Source organism: Gymnoscopelus braueri, assembly GCF_963280865.1.
Source record: "Gymnoscopelus braueri genome assembly, chromosome: 5".
Classification (NCBI taxonomy): domain Eukaryota; kingdom Metazoa; phylum Chordata; class Actinopteri; order Myctophiformes; family Myctophidae; genus Gymnoscopelus; species Gymnoscopelus braueri.
Window position 1 is genome coordinate 27,875,727 of NC_137606.1, and position 18,500 is coordinate 27,894,226.

At 38.9% G+C, this 18,500-nt stretch overlaps 1 protein-coding gene across 2 annotated transcripts in view; it reads left to right on the forward strand.

The window, feature by feature from the left end:
* The window catches only part of ncam1b (neural cell adhesion molecule 1b), a 93,840-nt gene that overhangs the window by 36,733 nt on the left and 38,607 nt on the right, over positions 1-18,500 (forward strand). For both annotated transcript variants that reach the window (XM_080427775.1, XM_080427776.1), the window contains exons 2-7: positions 8,347-8,421; positions 8,683-8,892; positions 11,074-11,217; positions 13,568-13,705; positions 14,258-14,375; positions 15,253-15,413. In XM_080427775.1, coding sequence (XP_080283901.1) covers positions 8,347-8,421; positions 8,683-8,892; positions 11,074-11,217; positions 13,568-13,705; positions 14,258-14,375; positions 15,253-15,413 — 846 coding nt within the window. The remainder of the gene's footprint in view (positions 1-8,346; positions 8,422-8,682; positions 8,893-11,073; positions 11,218-13,567; positions 13,706-14,257; positions 14,376-15,252; positions 15,414-18,500) is intronic.

Sequence of the window (18,500 nt, forward strand, 5' to 3'; positions counted from 1 at the left end):
GCGCTATACCAGGCTGCTTTATGTTTTGGCCTAAAACGCTTTACTCTTTGTGCCACACACATTTCCACATAACTAAATTTCCGACCATTTTCTGCCAACAAGCATCTGTCTGAAGCCTCCTTTCAGTACTGAAACAGTAATGCCTTATTTATTAGACCAATAAAACTGACATGTTAACAGACCATATTATTGGTCTGGAATGTGTACCCCATTGACTACTTCAACTGCAAACATTTAATTTCTAAAGCATAACATGGTTAAACTTTGGAAGGTATTTATAGCCAATCGAACCACAATGAAATCTGACAAATCTGAATTCTGAATGATACATGTTTATAACATGACTCCAGAGATAATGTGCATGTGTGGCAATTTGTGGGAGTTTTGGATAAAATCTTCAGGAGTGGTAGTAATAAGCAGACCAGCACTGACCGTCACAGTCATGTGGACATAGCGCAGTATGAGCACTCTGGTGTTCAGTAGTTTAGTGGATTAACTGCATGAGTTTACCAGACAGCATGAGTTCAACTGACTTTCTATAACTTGCGTGACCTGTGACAGTCAGGTTGTTCAGACTAAATAAATTGAACCCTGACAAAGCCCTCCCCATACTTCATTTGCATTGCGCGTGGCAGGTTGAATAGATAATGAGCATAATCCCACACAACGCAGCAAGTGAAGCAAGTCGTGGTGGGTGGGTGGGTGCTGTAATCCAGATTCCCAGTAGTGCAGGTTGCAGCACCTGGGGGGTTGCTCTAAGATAATCACAGAGGCGAGAGGAAAAAGAGGCCAATGTCTGCATAAATTGACCTTCTCGACCACACACAGTAAAATCCTCAGTGTTCATTTAACTCTGAAGGTGTACAAATGTAAAAAGGGGGGGAAAAAAGGAACCCGTAAGGGCTTGACTGTGTATTTGACTGTGTATGGGTATCCTTGCAGATTTCATTCATTTGTCATTTTCAACACTTTCTTCACTGTACTCCAGCATGGAAATTAAAATGGCAGCTAAAGCACCATAGGCCGTACTGTAGTGTAGGCTAAGTGCTGTACCAGCATCTGCAATACTCTGGCCAAAGGACATCACTGTACAAAAATGCTCATTCATCAAATATTGCACTCTTTCACATACAGTATACACATCTCTCAAGTCATAGTGTAATCTTCTAGCAGACATAGCTCACAAAAGATTTTGCCTACACTAATTTGATTTACTGAACAGGGTAAAGAGAAGCTTAATGGAATCTGTATTTCATTGTGTGTGTGTGTGTGTGTGTGTGTGTGTGTGTGTGTGTGTGTGTGTGTGTGTGTGTGTGTGTGTGTGTGTGTGTGTGTGTGTGTGTGTGTGTGTGTGTGTGTGTGTGTGTGTGTGTGTGTGTGTGTGTGCGTGCGTATGTGTGAAATAACGTTTCACACCGTTAGAAACAGCATTCAGATCTGTCTGTACCACAATCTCGGCTACTTTGGCTACTGTGCTGTGAATTGTGCATGGCACTGTAGCTGTGTAAAGGCAGATATTGAGATTTTGTTTCTGTGTGTAGTTACAGTCAGAGTTATGAATTATTGAGACAGCCAGCTGTCACCCAAAGTCATGCGATCAAGCTGGAACCAAAATGTGTCAGTCCCCTCAGCTAAATGTTAGCCTACATCACTAATGAACTGTCAGTGTTGGTGCCAAATGTGATTGGGTTTCTCTGTTTCATTCAAATGTGCCTTGCAGAACACTCCTCAGCCAGTACTAGGTACTATAACTAACCTGCGAGCCAGTATAATTTAATTGAGTATGCAGCTTTTCATCCTGTATCTTCCGTCCACACCATTGGTATAATTAAGCAACAATTAATTTGTTCAGATATTGGCGCCATCAGAATTGTGTTGTCTAAGGTCTTTTCTTATTAAACGACTTCGCCCATTTTCAACCTATCTTCATATAATTGGTCCTCACTAATGGTCATGATAAAATAGTGGGAAAAAAATCTACTCGGTCTCTGTCCCATGGGCTGTGGACACTTCATAAACCCGCCTACCAGTGACATCATCATTAGGCAGGTTTTTCTTTTCAAACAAGATTTCACATTTTTCATTTGGATTGAAGTCGTCCTTTAAGTATGTCATCAATAACCACAAGCTTGGATCTCTTTGAAAAATCTAAGGAATCATTTGAAACATTTCAAGTGAAATGAAATCCAAGTCAGAAGCAGATTTTTCTTTCAATTATTTTTGAACCAGATGTTTGATGATGAAAAATATCATCCTTCGTATTTAATTATTTACTTGCTTACTTACTTACTTACTTACTTACTTACTTAATTACTTACTTACTTACTTACTTACTTACTTACTTACTTACTTACTTACTTACTTACTTACTTATTCATTCATTTATTTATTTACATTTTTGTCTGCATTTTTTGTATCACCACTTCTGTACCAAATGTGCAAAATGGTGGTGTGTTCGTGAAGTAAAGTAGCATAAAAAATCTACTGAGTCCCTCACGCACTAATGGCGACAGCTGTTGCTCTGTTAGTCCTTTCAGCAAAGGTCAGACAGATAATGCTTCACCTGATGGTGTGTTCAAGTTTGAAGCAGAGGGAACCTCTTGAATAATACATTTGAACAAACGTGTAAATAGTAGTTTCCTTTCCTTCAAACTAAATATTTTGAAAACATTGACATCTCCAGTCAGAATTGATATTTCAACAAATGCCAGGTGTTACTGTTGGGAGTGTTTACTCAAAACTAGGTCATTATGTACTTGAAATATCTCTGTAGGACCCTCAACCAGTGTTGTGTTTTGTTTCTAGCTGTAACAATTACCTACAGCATTATAGCACTAGGAGGAAGCATACCCCAGAGTTGGCAATGTTACCCATTTTTATATACAAGCTTTTAAAGCTCAGGGGTTTGGTTGGCAATTAAAAAGTATTGCAGAGCACCCAACTTCCGATGCTCTTTAGGCTATCTTTATTTATTTTCTGTAATTGTTTACAAAGGGCCCCATGCCGTGACCACATCCCCATCCTCTCCCTCAATCCTAGCCAACAGTCAGAGGTTGTCTTTTCTACTGTCGTTTTCTTACCGCTGTCTCCACCATCATACCTTCCTATCAGCTCTTATACTGCAACACAGCTCCAGCTAATACATTTAATAATGGATGGGTTAGATTTAGGTGTGCCAATGACACTACTGTTGACTACTGTCCATGCGAGCACATTGGCACACCTACATAAATCTAACTCACCCATTATTAATTCTGTTAGCTGCACCCGCGTTGCTTACATCACGGTACACTGAAGGTCAGCCAGCCATGTTTTTTACCCTTAACAAGGAAACAAACTGCAGAATTCTATTTGAAAAATAAATGAATTCAATGGTTACATTTTATTACATTCTTGTCAAGTGAAATTAGTTTTTTTTGTTAAAGAGAACAGTATTTGATCTTCAAATTGTATTCCCCCCCCCCAAAACTGTGTTGAAAATTGGGGTCTCTCCTCTTAACAACAGTCTCCTTTATTTCTTCCCACACACTATTGTGCTGTAACTACCTTGCTTCGTATGGCCATAAGGGATTACTATTAAGATTATAGCCTATTTCGAAGCCAAGCAATTACTGCTCTGCACAGTTGGTCATAACCTGCTTTAAAAATGTGTCTGCTTCCAACTGGACGCCAGCTATTGTACAACCAAGTAGCTAGCTACTTGACAGGAGTGGTTGGTTAGAGAGTTTTAATTAGCATTCCTTTTCATAACATAATATTCAGACTGTCAAAAAGATCTGAGTGGTCCAATTAGTGTTTGGATTTTAAAGCAGTCTAAACTCGGCACACTGTTCACACACGTGTGCTTTGTCTCTAAATGCCTATTTTAAGAATGCTTTGGAATGATGGAGGTAGAGTGTTTGGTGGAGAGAAAGATGTTGTGATTGAATACCCTTTGGGAACCTTGGCACTCTGTCATCAGCCTGTTCACCAGAGTTGGATATGTAAATGACGTTGCATTGTTAGTTTAACAGATGAAAAACCTTGTTGTAATGAGGCCATAATGAGAATTCTCCTATGTTGACAGTTTTGAAAATCTGGTTTACTCACTCAGGCAGAATTTTATTTTGTTTGTGTTCCAAGATACCACTAACTATCTAGCCTGCATTAAAGGAAAGTCATGGGATTCATTGGCATTGTTGGATTATTAGGCTACAGTAAGTGAACCAGAAGTGTCTTAGACATGGATGTAGTGCACTGGTTATTTCTCTGAAAATGTGCAATGATCTTTAATGTCTTATATCTCCAGATGTAAGGAGTAATGGGCCGTTCACACCAAGCACTATAACTATAACTATAATAATAGATTTGAACATCATTCTAACCCAAATGGATGGCAGAGTTCACACCACAGCAAAAACGGGACAATGGTATAGCGATATAGTTTTCGTACACTTCATTCATAGCAACACTGTGCTTCAGTGTCAAACATGGAAGAAAAAGCAGTCAATCCATTGGAGCTTGTTACATGTTTGTTCCATAATGCGTTTGTTATAGTAGCCGTACGCGTCATCAAGTCCCCCAGCAAAGTAGGTGGCTATGAACACGGAAGTAGGGCACTTGTGTTTTGACCTATCTATACTTGACAGTATGAGTATGAGTAAGGCCTTGTTTGTTACTGGCTTTTAGAGATGTTATCACTTCTGAATCACTGCTCTGTGCATGTGTCAAATACAAGCCAGTACGACCAAGTTAGATGAGTCTCATAAACCATTAAAAGCACACACTGTGTTCTTTTAGCTGAACGTGTGCAATTATTTTTTCCGTCTTATTTTTTTCTCCTTTTTTTCAGTGCTACACAAAGATGTTTATTCTGTTTACCTCCAGCGCCTCCACTGAATAAAGTAGTGTCCATCAAATAACTAGGCTAATACCAGCCAAGCCTGACGTGTCACGTTGTGGATAATTGGAAAATTGCATGCAGGTCTACTTTGATGTGTTTGAGTTTCTATAGTAAGATCAGTCTGGTTTGGCCTGATCAGATGGACCCCCATTCAATAAACAATAAACAATGGTGATTCCAGTAAGAGAAACTGAACATTGAAAGAAGTGCGTTCTTATCATAATGGACATGACAACAGTAGAATGAGAGAGAGTATTACTTTTCATTTTAATCAGGAATGTGAATGGGAACTGTGGGCAATATAGCAATTGAGAACTGCAACATCACGTGCTATAGTGCTATTTGGTGTCTGAGTTCAGCTTCATGTGCTTTTCAACGTGATATCCTGTGCTCTTTTGACCACGTTGCAGTGTACTGGAATGTTTTGCAATGGAATTCAAAAGTGTGCTACACTGAGCAAATTAGACATACATTTATACCTCACATAGCTAATCTATCATGCACTGATGGGTGTACTATCTTTTCTGGGATTTTGTACTCTGAGATCAGATAGTGTCAGAGAAGCTAATCTTCATGAACATGGACAGTAATGCTCGACAGGTCATGACCCTTTGGTGTATTCATGTAGGTCAGAAACATTGTAGGCCTAATTGCCAGCGCTGTACAAAAGGTGAAATAGGCTGATGATGATGAAATGACTTGTGATCTGCCAATAGAGGTGTATTACATTAACTTGTGAGCTTGTAGATCTTCTATTTTCAAACATTTTAGTACTTTTACTTTCAGTAATTTAAGTACATTTTGATGCCAATACTTTTGCACTTTTACGCAAGTAAATGTTGTATTCTGGACTTTTACGTGCCTCCTAGGCAGGCTCTCTACCCATTCAGCTATGGCCACCCTATGAATTATGGTGGACAGTGGCACGGTGAAGACCAATATTCTATTGTGTGCAAAGTGAAGACAGTGAGGTCTAGACGTACTGTGTAGGGCTGCACAATCAGTCGAAAGTAATTTAAAATCATCATGTTATGTTTAGCACTTAATCGTGAAACTTGGCAGTTAATTCAACCGTCTTTTTGGTCAGCCTTGCTCTAGTCTCCTCATTATTACACAAGGGTTAATAGAATGTCAGCATAATGTTATACAACCCGTCAGGCTCACAGAGGCATAATACAAAATCACAGTGGAAATTAAACACCCTTTGTCTAAAGATAAAGTTACAGAGGAGCTCAATGTGCAACAAAGACATTACAAATATTTTAAAAACACATTACTCCACCAAAAAGCAATCATTATAGATTATTGTGATAAAAACCTGTGATGCAATATTAGGCAACAATACCCTACAATACAGTATGGTAATTTGTCAGAGTACAAATTTAGAATTGTATTCACAAGAATGGTATCCTACTGACATGCTTGAAGTAGCAGAAGGTAGTCCTCCCATAGCTCTGGCTAGAAGGAGTTCTCCTTAACGCTATGGTACTTTCGAGCCGTTGCCCGCACACCCGCGGTAGTGCAGGCTGCGCAGCCTCTCGTCTTTAGTAAAAAAAAAAACGCTTTCGCTACTCACCAAAACAAAGATGTTGAAAGCCTACTTTCCTTAGTGGGAACACTCGGAGCCCCACACCTCACGTCTAAAATACACTTTTTTGGTAAAAATCTGGTCAATAGAAAAATTCCATTGACCAGATCTGTAGAGGCCAGGGCGCATCGGAGTAACTAAAACATGTTTTCCTTCCGGTGAAATATTTTCTTTTCTGGCCAAAAAGCGTATTTTAGATGTGAGGTGGGGCGACTCTGAGTGTTCTCACTACCAAGGAAAGTAGGCTTTCAACATCTTAAAACCGTCTATAATTGTATTTTTTACTAAAGACGAGAGGCTGTGCAGCCTGCGCTACTGCGGGTGTGCGGGCAACGTACGGCTCGAAAGTACCATAGCGTTAAGGAGAACTCCTTCTGACGGTATATGGACCAGAGCTAGTCCTCCTACAACATCCCTCCTCCACCACTGCTGTTTTCTTTAGACAGACAATGCTGTCTCTCAGCTGCTGAGCAGCAGCCAGTACTGTTATCCGTCTCTGTAGCCTATCACTGGGTACAGTGCTGCTTCTGAGCTCTCCACAGTGGGCTGTTGGAAGCCATCAGGGTCAGCCGTCTCTTTAGCCTGTTGTTGCGAATAACAGTTTTATTTGGTAGGAACTCGTATCTACCACTCTTGCCTCTATCCAACCAAGTCTGGTCTCCACGTGAGCATGATAGTTTGGCCACATTAAATACTTTATGTTACAATAAATGTTTTAACCACTCTTGAAAACAGGCTTTGCAAATTGGAACTGCTTGTGCTGCAGTCTCAGCGAATTACAATTCAGTGTATGGGTGTCAGTAACTGATGAATGAAGTATTATCTTTTACGGTTTTCCATGTTCACTCAATAAATGCCAACAATCTCAGCATGTAGCAATGGTCCACTGGTCCTAAATGGTACATTTAGCCTATACCGTATATATCGCCTTTATCCAGAGCACTTTAACAATGTGCATTACTTTCACCCATTCACGCACACACCAACGGAGGAGGAAACCATGCCAATGCACCAACCTGCTCATCGGGAGTAGTTAGGGGTACCTTGCCCAAGGACCGTTTTACGCTAACCCAGGGGGAGCCCCGTATTAACCCATTCAAGCCTTTCTTTGGCTATTCAAAAATAGCAGATATACAAGCTCATAGCGCGGCACTGAAAAATCTTGTTTGTACAAATCTATATATATATTTTATATATATATTATATTTTTGAAGCGAACACATGTTGTAAAATATTTTGTTCCAGGGAGCCCCAGAGGCAAAGATTTGAGTTACAAATGTTTGAATATGTTCAATCTTTGAATATATATTCAAAGATTTGCACACATTTTTCTAAAAAATAGCAGATCTACAAGCTCGTAGTGCGGCTCTCGAAAAGAAAAGATTCTTGATCTTTTCAGATGAGATTCAGTGCGTCTCTCTACAAGTCTATACCTTTTAGGTGGGGAGATACAGCTTACAGAGTGAAACATACAGTGTGATCAGAATAGTCATTCTCTCATTGAGTTAACTTCTAGCTGGTGAAATGATTGTGAAATGAAACTGTTACTCATTTAGCTGGGGACCCTCTTAAACCCCCTCAAGGACCCCTGGGTCCATTTTGAGAGAAGTGCAGTATTATCAGTCAGGGTTTAATTTGCTTCGGAGGATGGGGGGAAAGCCTTGCTTCCCAATTTTGGCAAATTTTGTTCCATTCTTTTATTCAAAATGAGCAGATCTACAAGCTCCCTAGCATGTGAGCTTGTAGATCAGCTATTTTCACAATTTGTCATACGATGAATTATACAGTATGTGATTCAAATGTCTGCCTCCTCTGTTTTTTGTTTTGTTTTGTACAAATTGAACCCGTCCTGATTTTGTATGTTATCTGTTTTCAGTTTCTTTGGAAGTGGAGATCACACCCAGGCAGGGTGAAATCAGTGTTGGGGAGTCAAAATTCTTCTTGTGTGACGGTAAGCTTAATATCAACACTAATTTAACTGTGAGTTTAACCAAGCCTTTGTTTTCATATCCATTAAAAACACAACTCTGGATATTAACCACTTTAAACCTGACATTGAAAGTCTTTAAATTAAAAAATGATAACTGAAAATAGAGAAAATTGCTGATTTACACGTCACACACATTGTTTTATTGGCTATTGGACTTTTTTTTTAAACTATTTTTTACTATCCAGTAAGTGATTTCACGTGTTGCTTTTCCTCTGTGCTCAGTTGTCGGTGTCGCGAAACAGATAGACTGGTTTGGACCGAGCGGGGACAGGATAGAACCGAACAGGCCAGACATCACCGTAACCCGTAACGATGAGTCCTCTTCCACACTCACACTTTATAAAGCTGGGACTGACAACGCCGGAACGTACAAGTGTGTTGCTACCAATGGAGATCAGCAAGCCGAGTCAACGGTCAACGTGAAAATCTACCGTAAGCACCTTTCTGTCTATGCATGTTCTTTGAATCCAGTAAGTGAGTGTTCCGGGTACAGACAAGGCACTAATGTATTTATTTTGGGTGCTAATGATTTCTTAAATTGGAAGTTTCAGACATAAAAGGAAGTGTAGAGAAACAAATCCTTTGTTTTGAAGGCATACAACTGTATTTTATTGACTGCTCAAGGGTTACATGTTCTTTCCCTTTCTTTCCAAGTGAAAATAGATTTTTTTTTCATCTGTTCAATAAACCCATTCAAGACTGTTAGAGGTCTGCTTAATGATCCTGTCTGTTGTGCATTCCTTTTGAGTAATGGGTTTTTATATTCCGTGCGCGTCAAGCATCAGCAAAAGTCCAGTCCATCAGACTTTAAATCTTCTAAACCTTTTCTAAACTGAAAGTGTGCGGTGTTATTTCAGACCCTATCTAGAAAGGGAACTTGACTTCACCCCATTGAAAGTAGTAGCGAAAACCTCTCAAGATGCTGCCACATGTCCATTGAACGGTTCCTCAAGCTAAATAGAAGCTGAAAGTACATTATACCAGGAGTGGGCTCCTTATATGTTCCATATGAACATATAAGTTGTGCATATTATTGTTAAAATAGTAATGTATTCATATATCCATTTGCTAAAATAATTACATTTCAGGGGCTGGTTTTGCTTACAGGAAAACTTTATTCTATATGGAAAATATATTGTGGTAAACGTTCTTCTAAATCAGCTTAACACTTGATCAATATTAGGGGGTAGAGGGGCTATAACAATGTGGTTGTTATTGTAAATGTCTTGTGTGTGTACAGTATGTGAAAAACAACAACAATATTATAACATATTTTTTATTCCAACTTTTTTAAAATGTTTATCTGTTTTGTGACAATACAACCAATCTACAGTAACTGCTGAGCACTATTTACTGTACATGCAAAGTGTGCATGTCATGTTAGTAGAAGTATTAATATTGCAAATATTGATATTGGTTGTAGTATTTGTATTGTTATTACAATGGTATTAATCTAGTACTTTTCTTTGCAAAGTCCAGTAAATGTATTTAAACAAACTAATGCCTGAGTTATACTTGGTTGAGCGTGGTTGTCGTGCACTGAAAATACACACACTACCACAAAATATACCACAATACATCACGCTGCGACGCGTTGTGAGCTTGTAGATCTGCTATTTTTGGTGTGCCGCAATGACACGCAAATAAATATATCTCAGGCAAAATTATAACAATGCTTTTGTCTATAAATACAGTAGGCCCACTGATTAGATTCGTTGTACTGATACAGTAGACGCCACTGGAGGTGCGTCTTTGTCCAAAGTGCAGTAAGATAAAATAGATGATGGCCACCACTGATAATGCCATTCAAAATCTGCAGGTGGTAAAACAAGACCACCAATTTTCACATAGCATCAATGATACAATATATTGCGATTGATTTAATTAATCTAGTTACCAACCTGTCGTATATAATATTTTCTGAAAACAACCCATTTAAATGGCATTAACACACTAAATGCCTGGTTGTATTGTAATGAATTTATCTGTAAATGTTCCATAATGATGTCTGTAACAAATCAATATCAAATCTAACCATTGTTACTTACTACGCGAAAATCAAAGATATGGAGAGAAAAAATATATATATATATATGATTTAATTAAATAACATAACCCCAACCTAACCCTAATCCTAACCCTAAAACCGAAATAAAGAAACCAAAAACTGGAAAAAAACTAACACAATCCGCCTAAAACCGAATTTTTGCTGCGCGCGCGACCGCGCGTGCATGTGTCCCGCGATGTCCCGTGAAACGGGTTCATCTGTCCCTGAATGGGCCTGTTTGGAGGTGGTCACCCTAGCTATTTTTTTAAAAATCGTAAAAAGGTGTGCAAATCTTTGAATATATTTTTTATGTGAACATTTTTAACTCAAATCTTTGCTTCTGGGGGTCCCTGGAACAAAATATTTTGAGATGGGGGTCCGCGGCCAAATACATAACATTTTGGGGGTCCTTGACATGAAAAGGTTTGAGTACCACTGACATAAAAAACTGTTAGGATTTAGAAGCCTCAGGTCTCAATGGGTTCAAATTAAAACATCACAGTGGAGTTTTTGCTTGAAACGTATTATTAAATCATTGACTTAATGCCTTGCATGTTACATTGCAGAAAAGATAACCTTCACAAATGCCCCCTCGCCTCAAGAGTTTAACGAAGGGGACAGCGCCATCATCGTCTGTGATGTCATCAGTACGCCTCCTCCTACCGTCCTATGGAAACACAAAGGGAAGAAAGTGGAGATGAAAAAGGATGGTAAGATCACCATTCAGGATTGTATTTAGCAGTTTTTCACTTTTATCCGTCACATGTGTCTGCCCCTGTCATTTGTTTTCACTCAGCCATACTAGTTCCCTCTCAGCTGTCAAGTTCTTTCTTCCGCACAGCAGTTCTCTGACAAATGATAAATCATGGCATATGAATAAGAACATTTAGTTCACTTCACTGTACAGGTGCAGTTTTCCAGGAGTCTCTGTGCATCCAAATGTCTAAAGTTTCCTTTTACTGTAGATGGTTTAATAAATGTGGTATCTGTCCAAAGCTGGATATTATAGTCGTCATCGTCAAAGACGTTTTTCCAGCTGCATAGTTTTGGAGATCTAGCGTTGGTAGGATGGACAACAAAAATGCAGTTTGAAGCTTGTAATTCTTAATCAAACCAACATGTAATACACGATCACACTGTGAATACTAGCTATCTTGGAGACAAGATGGACAAACATGATGCCAACCTTTACAGTACACTATATTGTAAAGTCCACAAAGGAACAAAGACCAAGAATTGACATAACCACCTTATATACTATCTGTACTTGGCCTACACCAAATCTCTTAGCTGAAAATAGCCGATCTACAAGCTCACAATGTGTTGTAACGCGATGCATTGAGAGCCTCTAGACTTCTACAGTAGATCTACTCCTTGTTTTAGCCAATTGTTCACCAATTATGACATGCCCAGAATAGGGATGCTAGGATTCATGTGGTTAATCCCATGACCGTCACCATGCTGTGATGCATTGTGAGCTTGTGGGCAATTTTCCCAGAATGTTCGCCTATTTTCACCACTTTTTTTTGCCTATTATGACATGCCCAGATTAGGGATGCTGGGGTTCATGTGGTTAATCCAAAAACCTTTGGTCTATTGGTCTAAATTAACAGAGTTTGCTTCTAAAGTCAGAAAATATTGAAATGTAAAATGTGAATATCGTCGCTGTCGGGGGGAAACCTCATACGTCCAACAGACAAATAAAAAAATAGCGAAAATAGCAGATCAACAATCTCAAAATGCGTCGCTTCGCACCGCATTTTGAGCTTGTTGATCTGCCACTTTTGATGCTTTCGTGTGACGATGTGTGATGTGATGATCAGGGCATTAATTTAAGAAAAAACACAAAACGTTATAATATGGAGATAGGAGGTTTCTGCCCGACAGCAACGATATACAACCCTAAAAATGTTGAAAGCACTTAAGTTCCTACTATTATGATTCTGACTTGGAGTTTTCAGATTCAAATATCTCATTGCCATAGCGAGAATAGGCAACGCAAAAATCTGTGTTATTTTGTTGTTGTTGTTTTCTTCTTACAGAGAGTGGGATGTACTGTATATATCTTTTCCTGTATTGACACACAGCAGAGAAAATCTAAAGAGGGAAAAAGTGAAGGGGACGCTGGCTCTGTCAGTATTTCATCCTGGGCTGGTATAGGCTACAGTATGTGTGTTTGTGGTGGGAAGCATATTCTTCACTAGACGAGGCGTGAAGATATATATCTATATCTATAATTTAATATACATATCATTTTCCTTGGCTGTTAACATCCTTTTTCTGCAGCCATGCTCCTGAGCTGACTGTGTGTTCTGATGTGAAATATTCATTATATTTTAAATTTAGAAATGGCTGGAGTTTAGCTCCCACTCATTCTTCACATGAAACAGTAACATGCAATGTGGAATATTGTTATGGCTGGCTGAAGAATAATAACTCACAACCCTTGAGTGGTTTATAATAGTATTTTGAGAAACTGCAGTTCATGATTAAAATTGTTTAACTTTTCATTCCTAACTGAACTAGGTCGTGCTGATTTTCCACTGTTATGGCAATATTTTCTTTTATCTTTTTCTTTTTTCCTTTTTGTAGAACTTTCATGGAATTAATATGATTTGGTTATAAAGCTCATAAGTCAGTGTAATCAGCCAGAAAGTGTTGGATGGTGGTATCACACATAACATTCTTCATTTCCTTGGTTTCTGTTGATTACATACAAATATTGACACAAAGGTGTCCTTGTCATTTACAATTACAATGAATGCTTTGAGCCCTTTGCCAGCACATTGTCAATACACTAGAAATGGTGTCGGAGCCAGTGTTAATAACAACATTTGGTCTATTCAGAGATATGCACATAATGATTTGGATCACACATGCTTCATTAATGTTAATGTTATGGTTTTCTTTCCTATTCATATTCATTACATGGCGATAAAACCATTTTCATAGGAAGTAACTTGTCACTCAAGAGGTTTACTTAATTGCCTTAAGATATTATCCCTGGGAATGTAATATCACTAGCTAAATGATATACACTCACGTTCTGATTGCCCTCAGTTCGGTTCAAGATACTGGGTAACAACCACCTTCAGATCCATGGCATCAAGAAGACGGATGAGGGCATGTATACCTGCGAGGGCCGCCTCATGTCCCGCGGTGAGATCGATCTACGGATTATCAAGGTCATTGTCAATGGTGAGCCCTCTTTTCCCCTCTCTTTACATCTCTGTCATTTTCACTGGAGTCTGCATCTTTGTATGCGGCGCATGTCCTGTGACCCTTTTTACGATTATGCTGGACGCAGAGCTTGTGCTCAAACAACTGGTGTTGTCTTAGCTAAGCTGTAAGGTCCATAGAAGCAACCAGGATCAAAAGGGTGATAATTTATTTATCTCCATCCACTGTTGACATACTGTCTGTCTGTCTGTCTGTCTGTCTGTCTGTCTGTCTGTCTGTCTGTCTGTCTGTCTGTCTGTCTGTCTGTCTGTCTGTCTGTCTGTCTGTCTGTCTGTCTGTCTGTCTGTCTGTCTGTCTGTCTGTCTGTCTGTCTGTCTGTCTGTCTGTCTGTCTGTCTGTCTGTCTGTCTGTCTGTCTGCCTGTCTGTCTGTCTGTCTGTCTGTCTCTCAATCTCTCTCTCTCTCTCTCTCTCTCTCTCTCTCTCTCTCTCTCTCTCTCTCTCTCTCTCTCTCTCTCTCTCTCTCTCTCTCTCTCTCTCTCTCTCTCTCTTTCTCCATCTGCCTGTGTCAGTGCTCCCAACCATCAGGGTATGGCAGTCGGAGGTGAATTCCACCGCAGATGTGGGGCAGTCCACCATGTTGACGTGTGCTGTCGATGGCTATCCTGAACCCATGGTGACCTGGACACAGTAAGCCTCCAGCAGTAACAACCCACACATTCACACTGACACGCTCAGGTGTCGCGTCAGGAGCTAGATGTCAAAATGTTGTATAAGTCAGTGGTATACTGTATGTTCTGCTACTGTACGTTGATTCAGCTTATCCCCAGAGACTTCATCAGACGGTTTGCATTGGAAAAGGCTATGTTTACAATGGGAATAACGTGTGAATTAATCGCAGAGACCGCGATAGCCTCCTGCCCTTTGTTAATCTGTCAATAATCCTTGCCGTGTGCAGCTTGTCGCTACAATTGCTCTAACCTTCTTAGAGAACATAAGGAGATATGGGACAGGTGAAACGTGACACTTAACTGAGCGCCGTGGATGATGGTGCCAAATACACTTATCTTCTCTTAACAGATGAGAGGAAGATTATAAAACTAAATTAAACATACTCACAGTGTACTGTACTGTATGAACAGAACTTTGAACCAAACAAAAACTTAATATAGAAGCAGATTGTGCCTATATTGTAAGGTCTAATTGATTTTTTTTTTATACAAAAAACATAAATACATCTATGCCATTTTGCCTTAGATCACAAGTTTGCATATTCCGTTCCTCTTCCCATTGATTGCTTTTTTAATTACATTTTTAATTTGATAAAATCAGAGGTTCCAAATGATATACAATATTCTTGCCATTATTTAAGAAATAATAATGTTGAAACAAAGCGCTTTTAGGCATCTGATTGATTGTCTTATTTCTCAACAACAACAAACTGTTCAAACTAACGTGAGCTGATTGCTATTTTGTATTTTTCACTGTCAATTACACAGTAAAAGTTGTGATTGCCATTGGAATCATCGACATGTGAGCGTGCTACCCCCCTGTCTGTCATTCTCAGGAATGGAGTAGTTCTGGAGGCAGGACAGAAGTACAGCTTTAATGAGGATGGCTCCGAGATTACAATAATGGATGTCACCAAGTTGGATGAAGGAGAATACACCTGCATTGCCAAGAACAAGGCCGGGGAGAGCGAGCAAGAGCTAAGCCTGAGAGTGTTTGGTAAGGACAGATTTTCGTCTTGGCAAAAGTTGGGAACATACAGAAATACAGTGCATATTCAAACGCAGTGTAGGTAGTTTTCCAAGTGTGTGTGGTTGAAGTGTGACAATGTGTAGGTGGGGGAAGAACATTCAGTATTTTTATCTCCACACAGGAGATCATGTATTTCCCTGTGAGTTTGTTTTTTGTGTATGTGACTAGTGTCCACAGCTAATCTCGCATACTTCTAGGCCATCACTGTCACATTTCTTGTGCATGCTGACAGCAGGCAAGGCCATGGGATAATTGTCCCATTTTTCAGCTATCAACATTTTTCAAAGATAGTCCAGTTGCTCTACATTTTGCACAGATGAAACATCCTCCGACCTCATACTGGTATACTGGTATTGAGAAAGTTTAAATCTCTAGACAAGGAGACAACTTAAAAGAAGCTTCTCTCAAACGTGAAGCATATTAGATTACTGTATTAGAGGCTCTAGTTCCATTGGGAATTAATGAAGATTTGGACTTGAGGCTTTTCCTGTGAATTGTCATTTGTAACAAACCTCTAAATAGTCCCTCCTTTTTTGTTTTTGTTTTCTTGATCAATGTCAATGGTTTTAAAATTACTTTACAAAAAGTGACTTCTATTAAATTTGCCTCTATTGAAATGTGTGTGTATACTTACTGCCTTTGAACTACAAACCTTCTTAAGAGGCAGTAATGCTATCATACAAATGTCTTGGATGTATATACGTATTTTTCTCTGTTGGTAAAGCTTCTTTGTACAATGGACATATTTGTCGTAAGTTCCACACTAGTGTCTTTTTTTTTAACAATGTCAGCCTTTTTGTAACACTTTTCCACAGACACATACACTCACCAACTTCAGACAAACATACAGATACCTTTGTTTTTGTTTTCTTCCTTATTTGGGGGGCAAGTCTGCCTTCCCAAAATGTGCTTTTGTACGTGATTGTTCTTGAATATGTGGGACATTAGAGGCCTATTTTTTGATGATTGGGCGTTGTTATGATTTTAGGACTGACATTTATCTGCTTGACCCAATACATACAGTACATGTGTTGAATCACTCTCATCTGCGTAAGCTCATACTGATACACTTGGTGTCATGGCCATCAACTACTTTATCAGATGTGAATTTAGTTGACGCTCCATGTGGTCCTAACTCCTAAGAGTCTCACTCTAACTAAGGACTTTTTTGTGTTATCCTTTTATCCTTAAAGGGACACTTTGTTCACAACTTTGTTTCAATGGATTAGTCACCCCATGGAGACTTGAATTCATTGATATTTTAATTTTTTTGTCTCATTCCTAAGACAATGATTTGATGACCAGCGGACCGGTAGGCAGCGGTTCCGGTAGGAGACACAACGAGTCGTTGTGTCTCCTACCGGAACCGCTGCCGGTCATCAAATTATTGTCTTAGGAATGAGACAAAAAACAAACAAAAAATCCATGAATTCAAGTCTCCATGGGGTGACTAATCCATTGAAACAAAGTTTTTTTGGGTGAAGTGTCCCTTTAATGTCTGACTGTACCACATGCTGTTTACATTTCTGACTGATTCAATCAATCAAAAAAAGTTGAGTGACGAGCTCGGAGAACAGGATGACACCAGGCAGTATCACACAACAAGTTCTGAAGTTTATTGCACACAGTATAGAAGAGAATATATACAGTAATGGACACATGGCGTGACCAGAATGTATGAGTAATAGAACAGAACAGAATGAGTAGGAACACAACATACATCTCGTATAATTGTGCACAGACAGTGCAGACAGACACAGTCAGTCTACAGTATCTGATAAATGAGTTGATGGCCATGACATCAAGCATATCAGTCAGTATTATGCTTACGCAGATGAGAGCGATTCAACACATGTATGTACTGGGTCAAGCAGATAAATGTCAGCCCTATATACAGTATAATCATAGAATCATGACAGGGCTTTGTTTATATTAGTGCTTCAATGTGTGCTGTTTGACCTGGGAATACATTAGGGGTGGGACGATTCACTTATCTCCCGATTCGATACGATCTCGATACTTAGGGTGCCGATTCGATTTACATTGCGATGCTTAATTATATTGCGATTCTGCGATTCAACGATTGTTGCGATTAGATATTACGATTTATTCCCCCAATTACTTAGCTTTTTTTTACACTAGAAATTTTAAAACAATTATAAACAATACAAACCATGAAAAGTTGAATCATACACTTCAATGCAGCCAGATTACGTCAGCCAGTCTTTCTGATATTTATTTCAGCAAAAGTGGTTACTGTGTTTTCTGGCAGCTTGATGGCCAGGAACATGTATCACAATGTTGTACGGTACAACATGTTCCTAGTCAGAAAACAGTCATTTAAAAAAGATGTGCTGCAGCACTAAGCTATTTTAGCCTTCAATATGACATTTTACTTCAAAACTGTCCTTTTAAACCTGTACTTGACTCACTGACTCAATATAAAAGTGGTTAATAAAATGTAACATAAGAAGAAATGACAATCATATTATACCAGCTTGTGCCAATAAAAGTACTGCCATGACTCTTGCATCTTACTAAACCAAAAATATGTATATTAAAGAGTAAGTGATTTACTTTGGTTAAATTCAAGTGCCTTTCACATCTAAAGCTCAGTAGTGGATTTTTTAATGCACTCTTACAGGCACAAACAATCCAACATGCTAACTGTGTAAACATGAAAAAAATACTAAAAGTACAAAAAGTAAAAGTACTAGGCTTCTAATAAAAACTGCAGTATAACATACAGTATTCAACTCATATGTTTCAGAGACATAGCGAAGTTCATTCTTATTAAAGGTAGGGTAAGTGATATTTTTGGGTAATTTTTTTGTTTTTGTTAAAAAGGTTAAGTACTTTATTCTGATAGTAATCATTGCTACAGTGATGAGTGTTTGTTCAGTCACAGGGGTCTCTCCAGCTCTTTTGTAAACAGAATATACTGTAGTACATTTTCATGTAGGTGAGAGCACTGAAAATGCATTTTCTGTTTAATAAAGAGCTGGAGAGACATGGGAGACTCCTTTTACTGAACAAACACTCTATAGCAATGAG